The 21,030-nt window shown below is 54.5% G+C and overlaps 1 protein-coding gene across 2 annotated transcripts; it reads left to right on the top strand.

The window, feature by feature from the left end:
* Positions 1–3,118: 3,118 nt before the first annotated feature.
* On the top strand, positions 3,119–19,914 carry SIGLEC15 (sialic acid binding Ig like lectin 15). 2 transcript variants are annotated; one of them, XM_017344143.3, is made up of 6 exons: positions 3,119–3,380; positions 14,067–14,126; positions 14,509–14,892; positions 15,575–15,949; positions 16,792–16,822; positions 18,368–19,704. In XM_017344143.3, the coding sequence occupies exons 1-6, from the start codon at positions 3,329–3,331 to the stop codon at positions 18,519–18,521; spliced, it is 1,056 nt and encodes a 351-aa protein (XP_017199632.1). In that variant the 5' UTR covers positions 3,119–3,328; the 3' UTR covers positions 18,522–19,704. The 2 variants fall into 2 exon arrangements, with proteins under 2 accessions (XP_017199632.1, XP_008259475.1); XM_008261253.4 differs by having other exon boundaries at positions 3,171–3,380; positions 18,288–19,914.
* Positions 19,915–21,030: the final 1,116 nt, after the last annotated feature.

Raw genomic sequence — 21,030 nt, 5'->3', positions numbered from 1 at the left:
CATCCCATGTCCAAGATTTCCAAAAACGGGCATGGGAATGGGTGGCACTCAAGCCCTGCCATCAAGCCCCACGCTGAACCTTCAGCGAGCACAGAAGGACAGCCCGAATCTTGATCAGGCAGCCCACTCCTTCCTGACTTGCCTGCTCTTATTCCTTAAGAGTTTGCTTTCGCTTTCAATAAATCTCGCTTCCCTGCTCACCATTGTCTACACCATTCCTTGAATTCGGTCCCTCATGGAGACAAGAACCTGGACTGAGCCCAGCCAGAAGCCACAGTCACAACAAATCCCTCATAGGTCAGGACATCTGTCCTGGGGCCTCCCGGCATCTTCCACTGTCTACCCACCCCATACTCGGGTGTAGATCCGCAAAGCCTTGACACATGCTGCCAGGGAACTCAGTGCAGGATGTTTCTAGAAGAAAAGCAGCCCATGTGCCTGGTTTGCCTAGGACGGTTCTGGTTCAGGACATTGTACTGGTGTCCCAAGAGTTTAGTATTTGTCACAGGCCAAAGTGTCCCAGTTTGAATAATAATTATACGAGGGAGGGTACTTTAAACATGTTCAAAAAATTGAATTAAAAGGTAAGTTCATTGTGGTGCAAGAAAATCTTGAAACCCATGCATATAAAGGGTCTTCAAAAAGTTCCTACAAAATGTGTGTTATTAAAGTATGCACAGGGGCCGGCACTGTGGCGTAGTGGGTAAAGCTGCTGCCTGCAGTACCGGCATCCCATATGGGCGCTGGTTTGAGTCTGGGCTATTCCACTTCTGATTCAGCTCTCTGTTGTGGCCTGGGAAAGCAGTGGAAGATGGCCCAAGTCTTTGGGCCCCTGCACCCACGTGAGAGACCGAGAAAAATCTCCTGGCTTCGGATCAGCACATTTCTGGCTGTTGCGGCCATCTGGGGAGTGAACCAGCAGATAGAAGACCTCTCTGCCTTTCAAATAAATAAATCTTAAAAAAAAAAAAAAAGCTATGCATGAACTTCAAAAAATTTTGCACCAAAATAAATGTATCTCTTAATTTCATTTTTCCAGGAACTATTTTTGAAGCCCCCTTAAACAGTCACCCTACTTATAAACCACACATGGGCCAGCCTGGAGAGACCAGGAAAAGTCAGCATCAGCTTGTTGTCCAATTGTACAAACAGAAATGCTAAATACCAGTTAATTAAGGAGCTACTATATGAGTATACACACTCATACACACATACATATTCATACACATACACAGAGCTGGGCACTGGAGACCCAGTCCAAGTTTTGGAAGCATCAGACCTCAAGTCACCTGCTTATCCTGCCATGGAAAACTTTTGTTCTATTTACCTTCCTTGCTTGTCATAAACCAGAGCCCCTCTGCCTTTGCGCTGAGCTTTCTGGTCCCAACAAAGTCCCTGACCAGGTCCAGGGTAGAAAGAGCCTTTCACTGGACAAACACTTCTTGGGGCCCTGCTGTGATAAGAGAAGCCCTTTCTGATAAGGAAAGCCCCCCTCCTTGATAAGAAGCCAGAAGGTAGCTTTTGAGAGGGAAAGTGACAAGTGATGCCTCAAGGCAGACAGTGTGCCCCGCTGTCACAGGGGAGGTGACCTGGACCATTCCCAAGTCTCCCAACCTCAGTGTCCCAAGGCACACTGCAGATTCCCCAAAGATCAGCTCTCCTTGGAGTTCAGGCTTGGGGCCAGACTGTGCACAGAGGGGCACCTCCAAGATCGAGAAGTCGAGAGAGGAGTGACTTGGGCGAGTCAGATCCCCTGGCTTTTACAAGGAAACCAGGGGGAGCAGGGCCTCCCATCGACTCTGGGAGAACCCATGACTGAAGTAGACAGACCTCTTAAGAACTTATGGTTTTCCTCCTGCTGCCTTGATGGCGCTGGCTTTAAATAGTGGGAGCCTTTGTCTTGCAAGAATTTCACAAATTTTAAAAACCACAGCTCGTTTAATCTCTCCTTAGCCCTCAAGGCTGTGAACTTGTCCTTGGTCTAAAATGGGGAAGAACCCAAGGAGGAGGCAAATTGCTGACAGATCTTCTGTGTGGGGTGAGGGGCACAAATTCAGCTCCTTAAGAGCGACCCAACAGCCTGGTCCCGGTAAAACCCAGTGTAAAAAGATCAGGGACTCTCCAGGCCCTGTGAGGGTCTCATTGTCAGTCCACTTGCTTGTCCACCACACCCAGATCCCTGCACTGCTCAACCTATCCCACCCCACCTCACCACCTAAGAGAAGCTTCCAGGAGTCCCTCCCTGCCCCAAAGGGTCCTGACGTCCCCTGGGAATCCTACCCAATGGCTCCAGGGTGAGAGTTCTCTTAGCTCTTGCTGCAGAAGTGCGGCTCCAGGACTTGGGACGAGCCATCCCGGGGCTGATTAGAGATGCAAATTACCTGCCCAGCCCAGGCCTCTTTCATCTGAATCTGCATTTCAACAAGCCCCGCCCCGCCCCCAACTGGACCCGCAATTCTGCAAACCCAGGCCCTCCCGAGGGCGCTGTGGTCATGACAGTGAATCATCTCCCAGTTCAGGAGCTTCTCTCTCCCTCCTTCCCTCTCTCTCTCTCTTTCTCTCTCTTGCACGCGCGCGCAGATATTGACAACTTTTTTCCATGCAAGGTATGGAAGAAGAGAAAACCCACCTGGCACTGAAACTATAGGAAGGGAGGTGAGGTGCCCGAGGAGCGCACACTTGGCACAGCGGTTAAGCTCAGTTCACCTGCAGCCAGCCTTCTGAGCACGCACACCCTGGGAGGCAGCAGACAGCGGCTCAAGCGCCACCCACATGGGAGACCTGGACTGAGTCCTTGGCTCTTGGCTTCAGCCTGGCCCAGTTCTGGCTGTTTCGGGCACTTGTGCTTTGGAGTGTGAACCAGTCAATGGAGGATCTCTCTCTCTCTCTCTCTCTCTCTCTCTCTCTCTCTCTCTCTCTCTCTCTCTCCTTTTCCTTTCAAATAAAATACAATAAAATAAACAAACATTAAAAAAAAGAAAGAAAGAAAAGAAAAGCATTAGAGCATTAGAACAGAGATTTCTCGCTGAGGTTGATAGCCCCCTTCTTCCCCACTCACTGCCCTGTTTCCGGTCCTGGAAAATCCTCCCTGCGGTTCCCCTTTCAGCTGTCCAGATGACTAAATTCCACGGGGCACAACACATCACACTGCCAACCGCCTGGCTGCTCTTCCCAGTTCCTCCAGCTCTCGGCAAGCCCAGCAGGGCCTGCAGACCCGGGCACATCGCCCACCCTCCACCTTCCTCCCCACCCCTGCACACAGAGGAGGGCTCTCGCTGGCGACCTGGTGGAGGGTGGGGCTGGCCTGGGGTCTCCAGATGCTCACAGCATGGAAAGGTCCTTTCGATTCCTGGCGTGCTTGGCGTGTGTCGTCCCAACCGGTGAGTTTCTGCTGTTCTCTCTGGCCCAGGCTAGGCGCTGACAACATCTCAGGTGTGGCTGCTCCCCTACAAGCACCCCGGGGCCTGGGCAGGAAGAGCCGCACTGAAAGGGAGCTGTGGTGACAGAAGCCAGGAGTTCCGATCTGGGCTTTGCCTTGGGTTTCCAGGTGACTTGGAGCAGCTCTCTGAGTTCTCTGAGCCTCAACGTCCCCATGTGTTCCAAGGCTACCTGCCTTACCCATTGCCCTGAGGATCCAGGGGGCTCCTGGGCCAGGTAGGGGGAGGAGTCTGCAGGCTCTGAGCTGACTTAGGGTGTGGCTGTCACATCTTCACGGGCACAGGCCTGCCTGAGCATCAGGGAGGAGAGCATGTGGTCATCTGGGGACAGTGTAGGGGTAAGGGCACAGATGTGTTCACATGGAGAACAGGGCGAGCGTCAGAGGCTGCAGGACGAGCTGTCCATGGCAGTGCTGAGGTAGCAACATCATTGTATCTGCTCTGTGAATTGGTGTCCTGGGGAACAGTGCTTCTCAATGGGCACAGGGATCACCTATTTCGAATGCCAGGGGAGGGACATTCGTTAAAATGCAGATTCCTTGTTTCCCCCCAAGACCTGCAGGGTGCAGAGCCCAGGAGTGTGTGCATTTTCAACCAGCTGCTTGGGTGATCCTGGTGCCTGCTGTAAGTGAGGGCAACTGGGGAAATGGCACAGGGAGTCCCTGAGAGGCATGGTTCTATCCCCACCGCAGCCTGGGATGCCCCTGCCAGGGGGTCCTGGACTCAGCACCCACACCAACGTGTACACGGCCATCATGCTCTTACTGACCTTGGACTTGCCTTGCTAGGCTCCTGTCTCCACGGTGGACAATGACGTCCCCACTTTAGGCTCCTGTTCCCCTCTCTCTCACATTCAGCACAGTGTGCAGTCCAGTTCTTGTCCAGCACAGATGGTAACAGCAGGCAGCTGCATGGCTTTTACTAAGTGCTGGCTCATGTGACTCTATGAAATGGACTATTTATAGTCCCTTTTCGCAGCTGAGAAAACTGAGGCACGGAGAGGCTCAGTGAGTGCACTAGATGGAACTAGGATTTGAACTTGAGTGTATTTGGCTCTAGACTGGGCCCTTACCCCTTGCCCCACCCTATGCTGCCATTGTCCCCTGCACAGAGCCTGATGGCAGGTGCATTGGGAAAGGCTAACTAACTCAACCATCTTTCTAAGAGTTGGGTCCCACCCTAAGAGGGTGGAAGCTTCAGGAAGTGCCCGGCCCCTGTAGCCAACAGGAGAGCCACTAAGGATGTGTGTTGACAACAGACACAGCTCTGAATCCGGGTATTTCCTAGGTGTGGTCTGTTAACTGCCCTGAGCCCCGCCACTTCGTGTGGGTCCTGGGGAGGATAACTAACTAGGTGCTGGATAGAAGGTCCCCGGCACACTCACGGTGCTCCGTGGCTGTGCAACACATGATGTGGAAAAGCTATGGAAGTCACAAAGCTTCCAGGGAGGCAAGGCTCTGGGGTTTGGGTTTGGGTTTGGTTATTTTGCTCCTGCTGAGGGTCAGCTGCTACGGATCAGTTAAAGACAGACACCTTTACAGGAAGCATGAGCAAAGCAGTCACCCGTTCAATAGCAGGAAGCAAGTCATACAATGCTGTGTTGTGGGTCGAGGCTGTTGTGCCACGAGGCCAAATCTTTCGCAGAGTTGAACCCCCTGGGGAAGACGACCCATTTCTGTATACACTAGCAGCTGCTTCACTGTCCAACCCACACGGCTGGGAACCCGGCTGAGCCAGGGATTCACTTCCTCCCTGCTTCTGGTGCTGTTTGCCTGTGATCGCCTCCCAGTGGCTCAGCCACAGAATGCAGACAGTAACCTGGGCAGGTGGGCTCCACTACAGAGTGAGCCCTTGGCCCCCATGAGCTAGGGCCTGTGCCAACTTGAGGCCCTCGTTACAGTCACTACCCTGTCTGTACCAGCGTGTGGGGCCTAGGGTAGGCCCTTAGTGGAAGAGAAGTTGCAAGGAATTCATCCCAGAAGCCCCTTCTACTTCCCAAGCCCCCCTCTTCCATGCAGGTCCCACCCATAAGTGAGACCCAGGGCCCTAATCCCCCAGGGGCTCCCCAACAGTGTTCCCAGTCTTTCCCCTCTCTGTGCCCTAGACCTAGTTTTAGAGGCTGGAGAGGCCAGCGAGTGTGGGGCATGGGGAAGAACACTGGTCTGGGGGCTCTGACCACCTGGGTCACCGTGGGCAAGGCCTCAGCTCTGATGAGCAGGTGTCATCCTGGGGGCTGTCTTGTGCCAGGGTTTTGGCCAAGCTCAAAGACTTTTCACTGCAAGCCTGCAAATACAGCATGCTTGGTTCTGTTTCCAGGCAGCTGAGGGAGGCCAGGGGACTGTGCTGGGCCACACAGCCTGGATGTGACCTGCAGCGTACTGTGGGTATACCTGGCTCCTTGCACTGTGTACAATACAGCAGCTGGGAGCCTGGCAAAGCTTGGGGCTAAGAGTTGTTCACTTCACTAGCTTAGAACCCCTGCAGGAAAACATATCAAAATGGCACGACAAACAGCCAAAGTCGTCACTGCTTGTTTGGTGTGCAGGGAAAGGTCAGGAGGAAATGCGAGGGTTTAATGAGCCAAGATGCTTCTGCTCCCAGTGGCTGGTGTGGACAGGTTTGCTGGGACAAAGGAAGGAGGAGGAGCCAAGGGCAGCAGGGCCCCCTGCAGAGGTTGGGTGAGCTGGGCAGGGACAGGAAGGACCAGGAGCTCTGGAGAGCAGTGCCCTGCAGTGGTCCAGGTCCAGGTCAGGGTCAGCCCCTGTCTGTGTACCTTCATCAGCTCAGGTATGCAGGCAGCATCCACAACTACCCACAGCCAAGGGGCTGGAGAGACAAGGCTTAAAGGAGGAGGTGGGATAGCCCCCAGGCACCCGGAGACTGGCCAGGCCTTCCACTCGGAGTCCTTCTTCCATCACTCCTTCCCTGGAACCCTCTGGGTGGGTCTGGTTCCCTGGGAGGATGGAATCCTACTTCCTCCCCCTCCTCTCTTCTGTGGCCTCTGATGTATTCTCACCTTTTCCCAACCAGTATCCTATCTTGACAACATGCAGTCCCAGAAAAAGAATTGCTGGCAGCAAGCTGACAGGCACGAGGGAGGTGGATGGGAGGTGATGCATCCCAGCTCCACCCACAGCCCAGCCGGTGAGGTGACATGGTCACAATGAACACCTCTCTTTGCCCCCAAACATCTTCTCCCAGCTCTCCAGGTGCCACTGTGCCCAGGAGGTTCCACCGGATCCACCCCTGTTAGCACACCCAGGTGTCCCCAAGGAAGGAGGCCCCCTTAGGGAGAGCTGCTATAGTCAGATTGGCGACCTGCCAGCTGTCAACCCAAGCAGGTCCCTGGGGACTCCAGTGCCACGATGCTCTCCCTCCAAAGGCACAGCCTGTCCACGGTGACTGCCCACCTGGCAGCCTCTTCCCCTCCTCAAAACCCGTAACTTGCTCCCTCCAGAAAACTGTCATCTCATGCCCAGCCCCAGCAGATCTACTTCTGTCACAGTACCATTCCATGAGGGCACTCCTGGTAGCCACTGTCCCACCATGACCACGGAGCTCACTTTCCTGGATGTCATGCCCTGGGGAGGGTCTTCAATTCCAGGCCTTAGGAAGACCTTGAAAAACCAAGACAGTGCCCAACCCAAGTTCTGCCATGAAAATAAAAAGCTGCTTTCTCGAAAGTTAACCAAAGCGTGCATGCATACAGCCCCCATGGATGGCGTCCCGAGAAAATCCCATGTAAATTCCTGCCTCCTTTCTCACCAATGAACGGGTGAGGATCTTCCATCATCTACGGCCCAAACCACGGATTCCATTTCTGAGCCTCTCTTGTGGTCTGTTCTCCCCGCCCACATGCTGCAGCTATGTTCCTGTTTCCCATGACTTTTGTCCCACCGGCACCCCTGGCATGGGCTCTGCCATATCGGGTCCGGGATGAGTCAACTACTCCCTAGATGAGTTGTAACTGTGGTTATGTGGGAGCAGACGCCCAATGCCATGACCTTCCTCAGATCAGGAGGCCTGAAGGGAGCTATGGGGGAATCCAGCAAATGGCTCTGTGGGACCATCGAGGCAGCAACACCTCTTTCCAAGTAGCTTCCTGGGGAGCTCGTGCCTTATTCCTGAAGTCTTCTAATTAAATAGTGTTTTTCAGACATCAACGCTTAGACTGAAAAGTCGCCTCGGTAAACATCTAGAAACATCATTCATGAATGAACCTCTTGAGGCTAGAGAGCCATGGGGACTCACCCAAGGTCCCAAAGCCAGCATCAGAGGCAGGACTGGAGCCCCAGACAGACTTTTGACACCCCGCCCAGGGTCATGCCATCAACAGGGTGCTCCTCATGCAACCGAACCTTTCTGTGGTGCCTTGGGCACCACTGTGTGCACCTGTTCCATGAGCCTGCTGCGAAGTTGGCTGGTTCAGGTTCCTATGGGTTGATTCCTTCTCCAAGGTCTTTTTTTTACTTTCAAAATTTACATTTATTAAATAAAAGTCTTTAAAAAATAGTAGTTGCATAGATGTATATATTTGCCAAAACCCATTGGGCTAAAATGCTTTAAATGAGTGCATGTTACTAAATATAAGTTCTACTTTAATAAAAGTGATTTTTAAATTTTTCTACTCTAAGTTAAAATATTTTAAATATTTCCATAAATAGTATTTTTCATAATCAAATAGCATTACCATTATAAAACTTCCTAGAATTTGTCATCCAAATATTTTTGATCCCCTTGAAAACATCATAAAGAGTTTACACATAGAAATAGACCTAGTGACTGATGTTAAGCTAGGCTGGGTTTCCTTCTTTTAAAGGAATTTTTCTTGACATGTCTCTGTTGCCTTTCAGCACCATGCCCAGTTACTAGTAACAGAGTAAGGTAACGTTACAGTGTTGCTGCAGCATGCTTTAGCTCTCACGTGCTCTACACAGAATCAAACATGCTTTCCCTAAAGAAAATAAGAATGTTAGAGCAGGGAAGAAATTTAGCAGTTATATAATATGGGACTTTCAAACTTTTTCTATAGAAAAATACTAATTGTATTTCCTTTCTCTCTCTCCCCCTGCCTAACCTCCATTGATGTGTATATACACACAATCATACAAAAATATACACACATACTTACAAAAGCATATACTTACAAACATATCTACATATATAGTCATATGTCACATAATATTTCAGTCAATGACATCATATACAACAGTGGTCCCATATCACCTGGTGATAACCCAGTGACATAACCTTTAATTGTGTCACATACAGAAGTCAAATACATGAAGCAGATTAAAAACTAAGCTTCTTTGGTTTATTGAGAGATGGGAGACACTGGAGCCCATCCTACTGACCTTAACATTGCCCGCAACCATTGGTCTGAGGTCCCTCCAAGGAACCACCAGGATTTCAGAATCTAGGTGGAAATCATTGCTAGAATTCAGAAAGGACAAATTTTACTCCTTTACTGGGCCGGTAACACTCCTTTCCTGTTGTCATTGAGCTGAGTGGAGTACTCTTCTCATATTCACAGGACTGACTCCCTCACCTTCAAGTTAGTGTATAAATGTTGCATCAAAGAGACCCTCTATTCATATCAGCACCAAACCTCTTCCCTACCAGCACTCCATCACCTTTTACCCTCCTCTGTTTCCTCTTCCTTCTTTTCCAGGATTCTATCGTCTTTGAGAGGTCATACTTATTATTATCTCTCCTACGAGAATATAAGCTCTTTAAGAAGTATGATTTTTCTTTGTTCATCACTGTGTTGGAGAGAGCTTAAAATAGTATTTGAGAGGCAGATGTTTAGGCTATCAGTTAAGACACCCACATCCTATACTGGAGTTCCTGGGTTCAAAGCTTGCCTGTGACTTCTGAGTCCAGCTTCCTGCTAATGCAGATCTGGGAGGCAGTGTTTTTTATGGCTCAAGTTCTTGGGTTCCTGTCACCTACATAGGAGACTTGGATTGAACTCTCAGCTCCCTGCTTCTGTTGTTGGGAGGGAGTAACCGATAGAAGCACACACACACTCTTTCGACCTCTCAAATAAATGAACAAAAACAGAATTAAAAATAGCACCTGACACCCAGTTGTCACTCAGTATATATATATATATATATATATATATAGGCAGAGTGGACAGTGAGAGAGAGAGACAGAGAGACAGGTCTTCCTTTGCCGTTGGTTCACCCTCCAATGGCCGCCGCGGCTGGCGCCCTGCTGCCGGCGCACCGCACTGATTTGATGGCAGGAGCTAGGTACTTATCCTGGTCTCCCATGGGGTGCAGGGCCCAAGGACTTGGGCCATCCTCCACTGCACTCCCTGGCCACAGCAGAGAGTTGGCCTGGAAGAGGGGCAACCGGGACAGAATCCGGCGCCCCGACCGGGACTAGAACCCGGTGTGCCGGCACCACAAGGCGGAGGATTAGTCTAGTGAGCCGCGCCGCCAGCCACTCAGTATATATTGATTGTGAAGTTGTTTTAAGTCATTGAAGATTCTAGCAGAGCCACTTGATCTGATGCATCTTGGTTTCTTGTGCACGTACTTATATCTAGTTCATTTTAAATGTTTTTATGTAGCAAAATGAGGAGGAAAAATGATTTTGTTTTTCTCTTCTCTCAACCAAGTACAAGGCTAGTAGGTCATATGGCTGACACCCTGAGTCCATTAAACTTAGATCACAAAAACGTCAAAATTTGGGTGAAGACATACTCATAAGCTGGAAAAGTCATAGGATGAGCATACATCAATATGTGTGTATATGCACTGTGAACTTGTGTGTGCATTCGCATGTATGCATGAGAATGAAAATCTGCTATATGCTTAAGTTTTGCTACCCTGTGGGCACCAATAAACCCACATTATCATTAACACCTTCTAGCCACCATCTTGCCATATGATTTTACAATCAGCCATTATGCTCTCCAAGGCCCTCAGTCACTCTATCATCTTTCCCCCATTCTATATGAGTATACATGGATTTCAAAATTTTCTTTGCATCCAAGGTTTTTTTGATACTGTACTTTTATCTCTTCTGTCCTGAGTTGTCTTTTCATTATTTTTACTAAACCCTTCCTCCCTCCCGGAACACATGTCACCTGCTGTTTCTTGCTGCTTTTGGTGGACCTACAAACCGAAACCCCTCAGTGGTTATTTTCCCTGAACTGAGAAACTAACTAAATGCACTTGTTAGAATTGTGCACAAATGAAAAACAATAGCGCTGGGGCAATGGCAGGCTGTCCACAGACCGAGGAGGGCATTGTCACTACAGTGGAAGCCCCATTACCTAGCACGGACTCCAGCTCACGGTAAATGCTCAGTTATAATGTTAGGTGAATAAAAGAATCAACTTCGAACTTCCAGGTGAGTTGGGGGTGAGGAGTGGGCTATTGTACTTCAGTTGGTCTAAGATGCCAAATGGAGCCACCAGGGGTGCAACGTTGGGGTAACCAGTGCCTTTGGTCCCCCTGCTGTGTGTCCCCCTGAGCCCTTCTCCACCACTGGTTACCACGCTGTCTACTCACACCGTTCACACTCCTTTTGTAGGGCTAGTGTGGGAAGGCACAGGGATTTGCTGTGGGTGATCATCCATGCTGGATGATCTACACGTGCGGTTTCACGCAGTCCTCAATCCTCTCTTCCCTGTTTCGCAGAGGAAGGGCTGAGACACGGGATATTAAGTGATTCACACAACCTGGGAAGGGAAGGCGCCTAGACGGGTGCCAGGCACCCATCAGGTGCTTGAGAAAAGTCTGATGAAAGAGTGACCGGAGGCTGGCCGGTCACTTAGCTCCTGCCTTGTTGCCCGCCACCTTCTGTGGCCCACCATGGGGGGCGGTGTTCTGGACAACAGGAAGAGTGTGGGGCTCTTGTTGGCTCCTGGAGGATGACAGATGTGAGACAGAGATTAGAGACCCCACAAGCAGGGCCCCTGAGTCCAGCCCAGGAAACCCGGGGCCCTGGCTGAGCAGATGAACACGATGGTAAATGTCGGGATGCTGGGGCACTTGGGTCCCAACCAAAGCAAATACATTTGTTCCCTGGGCAATTCCTGCTGAGGCCTTCCCCGTCCTGACCTTGACTGCCCCGGGCCAGCTGGCCCAAAGGTCTCCGTGCAAGAGCAAGTGCAGGTGCCTGCCTCTCTGAAGCCCAGTCAGCAGGCACAAATCTGATGGGAGCCAAGATGATAACTTTCCGTGAAAGGGCCTCTGTGTTCTCATTCTGCTCCCAGAACAAAACCCACCCCGGGGGGTGGGCATTTGTAATGCACTTTAGGCTATTCTTCTAGAGCAGCCGGGCACAGGGGGGAAGGTAAGAACACAAACAAAGAGGCAGAACCACAGGATGGGGTGGATCTGCTGCTGCTGGTCGTAAAATGACCTTGCCCCATCACATGCATTCTGCAAGCTCCAGTTATTCCTTCTCTACGATGCTGGCACCTCAGGGGATTGATGTGCATTTCACACCAAAGGAAGAAGGTCTCTCATGTTCCCCCGAAGCACTCTGCCCCGGCTTCCTTTTCCCATCATGCCTTGCAACCTCTGTTGATGCCCACGCCTCGTGATTTTACTGCACTGCTCCCTGGGCCCAGCATTCTGCCTCCAGGCTTAGTGAAATCCCTTCCCCTCTTTTCTCAAGGCTCTGCTACAACACATCCACTCCCACTCTGGCTCTCTGATCCCCGTCAGTCTCATCATCCACCCTTCTGCTCTGTCACAGAGAATTCAGTTTAGCATCAACTCGCAGGTGGCAGTCCCCAAGCTGGGCGATAGCAACACAGTCAGTGGTCCCTGCCCTCCCACAGCTTCTGGGAGACATGCGGCTCAACAGGCATCGCCCACATGGAGGAAGCGCCAGTGCCAGATCCAGGCACGGGGCTCAGGAAGACCTTTCACTGTAGGAGCCACTCAGGCTAGCCAAAGGACAAGGTGGGGGAGAGGGGTGCTACATGAGAAAGGGACCAGCAACTGTGTCCAGACAGAGGGGTGTTTTCACCTCCATCGTCACAGCACCTGGCAGACCACAGAGGAATGATGTGTCTGTAGATCGGTCTCCCTTCCTGTGCTGTGAGCTCCAAGGGGCCCATAAGATAGCCTGGTCATTTCTGCCACTGCAGCTTAGAGTCCGGTGCCCGGCATGGAGTGAGGAAGTGTCCACTAAAGGTTGTGCGGGATTCATGAATGCACAATAAATACATGAGCAGTCAGTGCCTGACTCCATGCGGCCAGCAGGATGCAGGAGGCCAGAGGAGACTGGGGTAAGACAGGTGGCCATGGCAGGGAAACTGAAGCAGGGGCTGTGCCTCAAGGTCAGGAGGTGCCTGGTGCAGGGAGAAGAACTGACATAACTAGCAAAACGCTCAGACACAATTTCTCAAACTAGGCTCCTTGATTATGAACAACTCAGCCAACACACTTTTACTAGGGATAAATGCCAGTTCCTCACCCAGGTTCAGAAATGTCCATCTAAAGTCCAGAAGAAAAGAGATCGGGCTGAAAGTAGGAGGAGTGGAAAAAGAACACACAGTTCTCCTCGCTGGCTGGCGAGTGGGGCATGCACCACAGTGAGGTTTTACTGGGGGTGTGGTCCCCACAACCAGCTCCGCTCTGCAGGGCCCAGGCACAGGAGCACACACTGCTCTCCAGGGAGAGGACCGTGAGGACGAGGAAGGGCAGGTCAGGGTCTGGGGCTTTTCCACCTGGCACCAGGACGGCCACGATGAGGTCCTGGGGAGAGGATGTGCGTGTTCCCAAGAGCAGCAACAGCCTTGCGGTTGGTTCTGTGCTGAAGGAATAGAATTTCCCAACCTACAGATCTGAACCGCGGACGGCCTGCCAGCACTGGGCTGAGAGGATTGCGCCCCCAAGAGGGAACTAAGCTAAATTACCTCGAGCAACAAAGAGCACTGGGCTTGGAGTCCGTAAAAGCCAGGCTTCTCCCACCTCTGCCCGTGTGGCATCTGTAATAGCACCTGCCCTGCCCTTCTCTCTGCGGGTGCTGGGCGGTGCCCTGACGTAAAGAGTTGTGTAAATTGCCAAGTCCTTCAGAAATTATAAGGGCCCCTCTATTGTTTCCCTTAAAGATCCCTTTTATGAACCACACTCCCGGGGCTCTGGCTGGCCAAGCCGAGCAGCCATCACCCCTGGCCTGACCCTCCCAGGTCCTCCTCCCACAAAGCAGCTTCCAGACCTTGGCTGGATCATTCTTCAGTGGTTCCTAAGACAGGAGGTGGAGAAACTGAGTCCAGAGATGTTTGCACAGAGCAGGGACTCTCAGAACAGCCCACCTGTCTTGGTCTCAGCTCCCTGTCTTTAGCAAAGTCCATTAGGGCACCGTCCACTTGGGTTGAGCTGGATTCTAGAGGAATCTCATCCACCGCTCAACACATAAGCTTCAAAACCCTGTGTCCTCCTAGGCTGGGTTTCCCCTATGTAAGCGGCCGTGTTGGCCTCCCTCTTAGGAGCCCCCAGTTTCCTCCCGACAGCGCCCTGGAGTACAGGCTGTGGAGCAAGGTCGTACTGTGCCTTTGGAAGCCGGTCAGCCTCATCCTGGCCGTGGGACTCAAGTCGCTTCACTTCTCCATGCCTCGGTTTATTAACTGGGCTGTATGAAATGTGCTTACCCTAGGATCCTGTGTGAGAACTAAGAGAGAGACGACCGGGAGCTTGCTCAGCACAGACGTGCACAGTGAGTCCTTCAGCAGCCTCCTGGGGTCTGCGCAGGGGACGCTATGGTAACCAAGGGTTTTCCCGCAGCTGGGCGAGTATGGGAGGAGAGAATCTAAGGAAGAATACGGGCTCGCTGGGCCAGAAGGGGCGGTGGAGCCGCCACCAAGCAGGCAATAGTTCCAGGGAGGAGTGGGGAGGGTCCAGGCCCCTCCCGAGTCATGGGAGTCCAGGTCCTGGCGATACCTCTCACGTGATGGGGTGGAGTTTCCAGGGGTGGGGGGCGCTCCCTGAGTCCTGGACTTTCCAGGCCTGGCCTCCCACCCCCGTGGAGTATGGGAAGCCCCGGATTCCGGGGCCTGGGGCCGGCGCCCTGGCCTGACACGCCCCGCCCCGGCCCGCAGGTGCACCTGCTCAGCGCTGGTCCATGCAGGTGCCGGCTGAGGTGTGTGCGGAGGTGGGCGACGCGGCCGTACTGCCCTGCACCTTCACGCACCCGCACCGCCACTACGACGGGCCGCTGACAGCCATCTGGCGCGTGGGCGAGCCCTACGCGGGTCCGCAGGTGTTCCGCTGCACGGCGGCGCGGGGCAGCGAGCTCTGCCAGACAGCGCTGAGCCTCCACGGCCGCTTCCGGCTGCTGGGCAACCCGCGCCGCAATGACCTGTCGCTGCGGGTCGAGCGCCTCGCCCTGGCCGATGACGGCCGCTACTTCTGCCGCGTGGAGTTCGCCGGCGACGTCCACGACCGCTTCGAGAGCCGCCACGGCGTCCGGCTGCGCGTGAGTGGTAAGGCTCGGCGCCTGAGGCCCTGCTCCCCGCGCCAGAGGGCTGGGGGTGGGGTCCCAACCCCCCCCGGGGGGGGGTGATTAAGGGCCACCTCTGAATTTTGGTAAAAACGCAGCAAGGGCTGGAGCCCAGGAATAGACATTGTAAGGAGCTCACCGAGGCTTTGCACAGTAGCCTGCAGATGAAGCGGAGAGGAAAACAAAGGGACAAATTCCTAAATGTGGCAGGAGCTGCAAAGAGTGTGTGCCACCTGCCCTGAAGGACCCCTGCAGCCCCGCCCCCGGGGGGGCAATGGAGCCCTCCAAGCGGCCAGCACTATGCGAGACCCCTAGATATACGAGTGCCTGAACCAGGGTCCCCGACTCCGGAGCCCTGGTTGCCCACAAGGGCTTAGGCAACTCATACTAGGAAGCCAGGGCATAAGTCCACGCCCCTCCCCCCCCCCCCCCCCCGTACTCGTTTGCCGAGCTCAGCAACGCCATAAGGTAGGTGCTACTGCAATCCCCATGTTACACGTGGAGAGACTGAAGCCCAGACTGATGGAATGGCTTGCCCAAGGCCATGCCTGTACTGGGCCCCAGGCCCAAGCACCCAGTCCTTCTTCTCCCAGCCGCCCCCCCCCCCCCAGCCCAGAGAGCTCGGGCAAAGGGCGCTCGGTGACCTCCGCCCGCCTTCCCCGCAGCCGCGCCGCACATCATCAACATCTCGGTGCTGCCCGGCCCCACGCACGCCTTCCGCGCGCTCTGCACCGCCGAAGGGGAGCCGCCTCCCGTGCTCTCCTGGTCGGGCCCGGCCCTGGGCAACGGCTCCCTCTCCGTGCCGGGCCAAGGCCACGGCCACCAGGTGACCGCCGAGCTGCCCGCGCTGACCCACGACGGCCGCTACACTTGTGCCGCCGCCAACAGCCTAGGTCACGCCGAGGCCAGCGTCTACTTGTTCCGCTTTCGCGGCGGCGCGGGCGGGACCCCGGCCATCGCCCTCCTGCTCGGCGCGCTCGGCTTCAAGGCGCTGCTGCTGCTCGGCTTCCTGGCTGCCGGCGCCGCCCGCCGGCGCCAAGGTGGGTGCGTCCCGGGCCCGGGTGGGCGCCAGGCAGGGGCGGGGCTGACCGGCTGGACGTCCCCAGTGCACCTGCCCTCCTGTCGCTTTCCTCTGGTGGCATCAAACCTAGTAGGTGGAAGCCAACCTGAGCTCCGTTGTCCAGTACGGAAGCTGAGGCCCGGAGAGGCCACGCCACTTGCCTTTTGGCCTGGAGCCCTAGAGAGAGCGCCGCAAGACAGAGCCAGCCCTGCCCACCGCCTGTCCCAGACGGCGCCGTTCCGAGGTGTTACGGTCGGCGAGCCACCTGAGGACCTGCTATGTGCCACGCAGGTGCTGGGACCGCGTGGCTAAGATGCGGTTCCCTGCCTGCTGAGGGCGGAGTGGGCAGATCAGTGTGCTAAGCAGTGGGAACCCCGGGGCACTGCGGAAGCCAGAGGCCCCTGTCATCCGGTGGGGGTCTGGGGAGGCGCCAGGAGGGACGGCTTTATGCGGCTGAGGTGAGGGCGCACACAGGAAGCGAACACTGAGCGAAGAGAGCGGCTGGCAGAGGGAGCGTGGTTGCTGGAGCCCACAGGGTTTTTCGGGGTCTGCCCCCTGGCCGGCCCTGGGCTGGATGGGAAATGTGCTCCGTGCTTCCCCGCGCCCCCGGGTCAACCGCGCTCGCCTGGCATTGTGGGGGCGGGGGGGGGGCCCTTTGGCTGGAGTCCCCTCTTCCCGCCCTGTGCATCTACTGGGCGGGCTCCTTGAGGCTGATTTCTTTTCTTTGTTTTTCCGTTGCGGGGAGGGAAGAGGGACATCAGACAGTTCGGCTTAGGCTGCAGTGGACACTCATGCGTCTCTCTCTTTCTGTCCCCTACACAGAGCACTCGGTCACACAGGACACCCCTCCACGGTGAGTGCCCTCCCTGTCCCCACCCCGCCCCCACGTGGTCCCCAGGGGCCAGGAAGTGCAGGCCACTCAGGACTAGTGGTAGGAGGAGAAAGAATAGGCCAAGGCCTTGACCAGGGCCCTCCCTGCAGCCCCCCAAGCCCTTCTCTGGACAGGCCACAAGAACCAGTCGCCGCAACCTGTCCCTTCCTGCCTCATACCGCCAGCCTGGTGTGGTGGGGCTCAAGAGTCACCTCGCTGTCTCCTACCTCCAGCCTCTGAGGTTCCACAAACAGAACCCCATCAGGGGTCCTGAGGGCCTTGGCGGTGCCCCTGGGAGCCACTGACCCTCAGGCCCATGCTGGCCTCTTTTGTGGTGTCCCCCACATGAAGACTTCTGTCACTGGCTGGGGGTGCCAGAAAGGTGAGGGGAGCAGCCTTTCAGGGTACATTGGGCACGTGCAGGCACACTCCCAAGTCTGCTGCCGCCTGTGCCTTGAGGGCCAGCAGTCACCCAGTGCTGCCCTCCCTGCAGGGCCAGCCCACCTGTCATGTCCCCATCATGTCCCTGTTCTTTGCTAGCTCACAGCAACAGCAATGACCTGACTTGTTCAGTCATTTAACAGATATTTACCGGGCACCTACCATGCGCAGGTACTGGTTTGGATGCTAAAGATACAGCAAAGGCCCTGAGTGCACATGCTAACACGGAGCGGGGATGGGAATTAGGACTCACGTTGCGGTATGAAGAATTTTCACAAACACGCGGACAAAGGCATCTTGGGCTGTGAAGGAAACAGACGCTGAGTCCCTGGGCAGAGGGTGGCCACTGAGCTGTGGCCACCTAAGATCTGGACATTTGAGAAGCTGACACTGAGGGGACCCAAAGCCGGAGGCAGGAGTGGGCAATCTGAGAAGGGGGAGAGATGAGTGGAAAGGTGCAGGGGAGACCGGGAAGGAGGCCGGAGCGTGAGGTTGGTGAGGGCGGGTGAGGCTGCGGGGCTGTTCTCAGGGCGACGGGGATTCGCCAAATGATTTTAAGCTGATGCCGGGCTCCTTCTGAACAGGAGGGGGCCAGGAGGCCTGGGAGGAGGCCGTGGACAAGGCTGAGACTGGCAGTGGAGGGAGGGGGCAGGCTTGGGAGAGGGACTGTGTGGAGCAGGACGTGAGGGTCACATGTGGCTCTGTGGACATCAAGGTCTGAGACGCTCACCTGGGTGCTCCAAGGCAGAAATCAGGGTGGCAGTGGAGTTCAGTAGGTCAGGGACACAGAGCTGGTTTCGAGCCCTGAGATCAGGACGCTGGCCTGTGGCAGCCCCTCCCTGTTCCTGTCCTGCCTCCAACACTGGGCTCTTGTCCAAGCCCTGCTGGTTCCGGCCTCATGTCCTCCATCTCATGTCCCCTTCCTGGCCTGCTGCTGGGGTGCAGGGTGGGAAGTGGGGGGCCTCCCCTTGTGTTGGTTGGTCAGCCAACTTTCTCCCATCTGCAGGCCCCAGGCTCAGGAGTCCAATTACGAAAATCTGAGCCAGATGAACCCTCAGGGTCCACTGGCTGCCATGTGTCCCCCAGGAGGAGTCCCTCGGCCGCTGGCAGCCACTTGTGCACCGTGAGGAGTGACATCCAGCATGAAGTTTGGTTGGTGCAGCCATCCCGGTTCCCAGGCCCCTGCTCACAGAGACTCGCCTTGTCTCCTCCAAGGACATCAATCTTGAAGTCTCCATGACATCTGGGCCGGGGGGTGGGGGAGCATTCTAAGGAGTGTGCCTGGACATGTGAGCCGCACGTGAAACTTCCGGGAAAGCTCCCCTTGCCACCTGCTACCTAGAACCGCAGAGTAAGGCAGGAGACTGGGCATGGGGCTGCAGGCCCCAGTTCCGTCCTGCTCTGTCACTGACTGGCTCGGTGGACAGACACACTTCCTTCTCCCCTCTAGGTCTCAGTTCGCCCCCCATTGTACATGGGCAGTAATCTTCCTCACCTCTGGCTAACAGGACTGTCAAGATCGGAGGAAATAACAGACACAAAGGGCTTGGAATTTTCAAGGTTGTTTTGGATGTGCCACCTTTGGACGGGTGGCTTCCACACCAGCCTGGTGGGGACCAGAGGGCTCCAGAGAGTGAACTTGGGCTGGGACTAGGGCATGCAAACCTGGAAACTTAGCCACAGGACAATCCTGGAGCCCCTGCCTCCTGGGGTCTCCACTGTGACTGACCTACACCCTCTGCCCACCTTGTACCTCATCAGTTGCTCCGTGCTGCCTGGAGCTAGAAAAAAGGAAACCAAACAGCCTTCTCAAAGCTTGTGGAAGCCACAGCCTCAGAGACTGAAAGCTGGAGACCCGAGGGGAGGTCTGGGTGGCAAGGTGCCCATGGATAAAGCAGCTACAGCTCCATCCTCCGCTCGACCTGCATCTCCCCAGCAGGTGCAAAGTCCAAAACCTTGGCAACTGTGCCCCATTTGCCCGAGTTCTGCCAGACTAAGAGGCACTGCTGTCTTCTGCTCCAATGGGCTCAGGGATCTCCACCTTCACTTCCTAAGCAGGGTGGTGGGTTCAGAGGCTCCCCGCTCCCCAGAGCCTCTGCCAAGGCAGGTGGGAGATGGAGGTCATAGCTAACATGGGATCCATCGAGGAGCCTGTCTTAGCTGTTACATTTGTACGAGTTAGCATTTGTACTTCCTCATACGGGGGTACTCTGGGGCCTGCGCGTGGAAAGACTTCTACCACCAGGGAAGAAGTTAAGGACTTGGGAGTGGTGTGTGAGGAGCGGTGTGTGCTTTGACATCTGCCTGGACTTCCAGTCCCAGTTTGCAGGTTTGCACACCACCTGCACCTACTGAATCACAGGCAGGGGAGTGGGTTGGGGGCTGGAAGCCCAAACAAGTTCTTCAGATGATTCTGCCTCCAACTTTTTGTTATGATCATTTTCAAACACATAGCACAAAAGCTGGGAAAGGAAGGAGATCCCGATACCCACCTCTGTACCACAGCGATGCAGTTCGCCGGGTTTGCGTACTGCACATGTGGATTGGGCTGAACTGCTGCAGATGTCACAGTACTTCACCCCTAAAAATACCATTACTGCCCTTGAGAAAATTCATAGTAAATCAATATCATCATCTCACAATTCATAGTCACATGTCCTTAGTCCTCAAAATGCCATCTGGTGTATTGTTTACAACCAGTATCCAGCTGACACCAAGTGATTTTAAAGCAAGCTGGCATTCAACTTTCCCCTCTGGGTGCACCTGCCATTGTTGCCATCACTGTAGATGCAAGGGTGCAGGCTAACAATCTGATTGTCCTTGTGCCTTTCCTCAGAGGAATGGCTTCTGATGGAGGCTGATGGTTTCACACAGTGGGGAGACACCTTGGGCCATGGGGAACTAGCAAGGAGAAGTGGCTGGCACCCCATTAGGATTTGTGCACAGTGCATAGCAGTCTCCTGCTTGGGTTCCAAAGAAAGCAGTTGCTCCGAGGGGTACAGGGTAGGGTGGGGAGGGGCCGCACCTGACCAACGCCAGGCCTCTGTGAGTGACCTGAATGGGGGCAGGGCTGCCTGTTCCCCATCTGGCCCACTGTTAGTGCAATGAGGGACCAGGGAAGCAAGCAACAGGCTGCATCAATGCAGTGGCCTGGGCCATGAAATTAAGCAGCTGACACGGTGTTTCCAAGACTGGATTTCCCAGTGTGGTATGGGGTCAGCTAGAACCTTTCACTTCCTCGGCACAGCCCTTCACCAACACTGGTGCACTTGTGAACCACTTTCTAACCCTTAAGTATTCTTTCTGGAAAAAGTGGCCAAGTCCACCCAGACCCAGAAGGTATCATCCCCCAGGAAATCCCAAATTGGTGTTAATCCTAAATGCACAGACCCTCCCACACACTGGGCTCATCCCAAGGTGTGTCTTACAAAGGTTAATGAGAAATGACACCAAGGAGGAGTGCTCTGGCATCCCGGCGCAACCAGACAGTGGATTTTCAGAGCAGACCCTGACCAAACTCGGGGACACTGTCTGCCCCGACAGCTCTGCTCTCCGAGGTACCTCTACCTGCACCCATCACGTCTCAGGTCTTGGCAGCCTTTTAGCAGCATTCACAGCCCTCCTCCTACCAAGCTCAAGTCCACATTAGAGAGCAACAGGGGCTCTCCTCACCTCTGCGGTGTCACCAAGTGGCCTCTGTCCAAGCCAATTCTTCAGGTCCAAAATCACAGGTTCTTTCTGAAATTACA

The sequence above is a fragment of the Oryctolagus cuniculus genome, chromosome 10 (genome assembly GCF_964237555.1).
Source record: "Oryctolagus cuniculus chromosome 10, mOryCun1.1, whole genome shotgun sequence".
NCBI classification, from domain to species: Eukaryota; Metazoa; Chordata; class Mammalia; order Lagomorpha; family Leporidae; genus Oryctolagus; species Oryctolagus cuniculus.
This window is presented reverse-complemented; position numbering and strand designations above follow the sequence as displayed.